The 3,167-nt window shown below is 45.6% G+C and overlaps 1 protein-coding gene across 1 annotated transcript; it reads left to right on the plus strand.

The window, feature by feature from the left end:
* On the plus strand, window positions 124-1,254 carry LOC109845106 (putative disease resistance protein At1g50180). Its single transcript, XM_020414309.1, has one exon. It carries the CDS (start codon window positions 192-194, stop codon window positions 984-986), a length of 795 nt encoding a protein of 264 aa, XP_020269898.1. The 5' UTR covers window positions 124-191; the 3' UTR covers window positions 987-1,254.

The raw sequence follows: 3,167 nt of genomic DNA on the forward strand, positions 1-3,167 counted from the left end.
TGGTGGGGTCCCAAAATTGGTTTCTGTTTCTATACTTAAATCGTTAAATGCAGATGTACTTTCTATGTTCTTTTTGTCCATGAATTGGGTGTTGTTTTCATTTCTGCAGTGGTATAATATGGATAGAATATACTTTCTTATTGAAATATTTGATTGAATATTATGCAGAGTATCCAACTGAGGAAATAAACATGGCAGACACTGTGATACAGGCAATTGTTGGGAAGCTTGAGAAGTTTATATGTGAAGAAGCAAAGTTGATTGCTGGGGTGAGAACAGAAATTCAGAACATAAGTCATGAGTTAAGAACCATGAACGCACTCTTATACGACGACGTTGCAGAAGAAGGCGGTCAAAGGAGCATAATTAAGGCCGAGTGGGTGAAAACAGTTAGGGAGCTTGCATTCGATGCTGAAGATTGTATCGATAAGTTCAAAGTGCGGGTTGAGAATCCGCATGTCGAGGGCCTCTTCGGACCACTCCGCATCACTGCGAGTTACGTAACAAGGCTCAGGGTGCGCATGTGGATCGCACATGAGATCAAAAGGATAAAATCTGATGCAAAGGAAGCTAGTGAGAGAGCTCATCGATATGGCTTCACATCTTGGAATCCTGTTGCTGGCACAACTCGTTTAGATAGCAATACCAGTAGCTTTGGGATGCTTGGTCCTCCACTGAATGCGGTCTTGATCGAAGAAACTAATGATCCTGTGGGCAGCGAGACGCCCCGAGATACGCTTATTGGGTGGCTGTTAAAGAAGGGCTCTCAGCTGGATGTGATCTCCATTGTCGGCACCGGTGGATTAGGAAAAACAACTCTCGCCAAAAAAGTATATGACAGCTTAGTAGTGAAAGATGGTCATTTTGATTGTCTGATCTGGACCATTGTTTTTCAGTCCTTCAGTAGGAAGAATCTTTTGATGAGAATTTTCGAGAAGTGCAAAGGTTCTGAAGAACACATTTCAGATGTGAAAGTATTGGCGTAGAAGATCATAGACTATCTTAAGGATAGACAGTACCTAATTGTTCTCGACGATATCTGGATTGTACAAGCATGGCAGGACATAAAATCAACCTTTCCTGATTCGGGTAATGGCAGCAGAGTTTTGATGACCACGAGAAATACAAATGTGGCTAAGGCTTGTTCCTTCTTCAGTGAACACATCTTCCACCTGCAACCTCTCTCCCTAGAGCATTCAAGAATTCTGCTCCACTGGAAAGTTTTTGGTCCCGACCATGAGCCTCCTAAATGTCTTGATGATCTCACTAAGAAGATCCTGAGAAAATGTAACGGGATCCCCCTAGCGCTCGCTACCAAACAAAACAAGGACAGACTTGTTGTGTGGCAGCAAGTGCTGGACCATTTGGGTTCTGAACTAGAAACTAACCCCACACTCAGAGAAATTGTAGGCTGTCTAAAAATCACAATAGATAGCTTATCCCCCATCAAACACCGATGATGGAAGTTACAATCTGACGACTTCCAGAAGACTACAATTTGAAGACTTTCACATAGATCGCTGAAGGTTATAATCTGACGACCTTCACGACAACTGATGAAAGCTCTAATCAACGGCCTTCACAATCAATATCGGGAGTTACAATCTGACGACTCTCATATTCTCAAGGAGCCAAGACGAAGATTACAAGACAATGATCTTTGCAACGCAATGACAAAGGCAAGACGCGGAGGTCCTCCCCGTGTATCAACAGTAAAACGCCAGGGTCGAACCCGCGTTACAATGTTAAAACGCCAAGGTCGAAACCCGCGTTGCAACATCAAAACGCCAGGGTCGAAACTCGCGTTACAACAAGCCAAAACGCGAGTGACCCTCGCGTTCATTGGTGTTCAGCCAACACCCAACCTCGCGTCTCAATTCTAAGAGGCGAAGTAGGGTCCTGAACGCCAACGTGGGCGTTTGACTCATTCAACACGAGTTGAACGGTTCTAAAACCGTTTCCCACGATTTGGGGGCGGTTACACCCCACTTAGGAGAGGTTTAAGGGGCGGTTTCACCCCCTTAATCCTCTATAAATAACTGAAGATCAATTCAGTTCAGGGGGCTCTCTTTTGGTTCCTAGCCTTGGCTATTAACCGATCTTCGGTTCAAATCAACTCTTTTGCAGAGTTCTTCTAAACTCGTTCTGAGTTCTCAAACTTGCCACGCAAGTTCTCTACAACGTCAAATCGTGAGGAGAAGACATTGTTCCAGTGAATCAAGACGTGCGGATCGTCAACGGAGAGCAAACTCGACGCGAGCATTCGAGGGAGGCACTCCATCGCCACCGTGAAGAACCCAGTTTTAAACAAAGAGGAAGAACTGAATTCGTTCTCCTCTCTTTTGTAATCAAATTGTAATCGGAATCAAAGGAATACAAAGATTAAAGAAATACAAATCAATTTTCCTTCGTTTCTTTTACTGCAAATTTTCCCACAAACAAAAGATGGCGACTCCGCTGGGGATTAGCTTCTGTGACGAAGAAGTGGTGGTGCAATCCGATGTTCATCTCACTGGAACAACTGTCGAAACTCTCGTGGTAGAGTTTAATCAAGCCAAGTTTGAGGAGGCTATCTCTTCCGGATCCCTTAGCCCCAAGGCTATGCGCAAGATCCACAAAGTCTCCAAGGAGAATAAATCTCTAACTGTTGCTGGAGTGCCGAAGAAAGTCCTCTCCTTTGGCCGCAATTTGTCGAACAGTCACAGGCCAACAAGAACGCCGCTCGACGAAGAAGAAGATCTCGACGACAAGTACAACTTCGAGAAAATCGATCCTCCAACCAACGCGAGATTCGCGTTCGTGAGCCTGAACGCGACCCTGAACTTCGCGTTTATGAGCCCAAACATGAGCTTCGCGAGAACCAGACTGAACGTGGCCCTCAATGGTGCGTTTTACAACCAAAATGTGGACCTCAAGCCTTCGTTGAACGCGAACTTCAACTTCGCGTTTTTTAGTCAAAATACGACCCTCGCGTCAACACTGAAGAACGCGACATTCGCGTTACCAAACCAAAACGCGACCTTTGTGTTTCAAGCGCCAAACGCGATCTTCGTACCAAACGCGACCTTCGCGTCTCCCCCTGGACCCCCGACTCGCTGACCGGGCAGCGAGACCCCCGAATTCTCTGCGTAGCGCGACTAGGTTGAGGGGCGGATATAAGAAGTTTA

The sequence above is a fragment of the Asparagus officinalis genome, chromosome 6 (assembly GCF_001876935.1).
Source record: "Asparagus officinalis chromosome 6, Aspof.V1, whole genome shotgun sequence".
NCBI classification, from domain to species: Eukaryota; Viridiplantae; Streptophyta; class Magnoliopsida; order Asparagales; family Asparagaceae; genus Asparagus; species Asparagus officinalis.

Excerpts from the sequence above, each read along its gene's own strand:
- LOC109845106 (XM_020414309.1), top strand. The coding sequence starts at position 192 with ATGGCAGACACTGTGATACAGGCAATTGTTGGGAAGCTTGAGAAGTTT.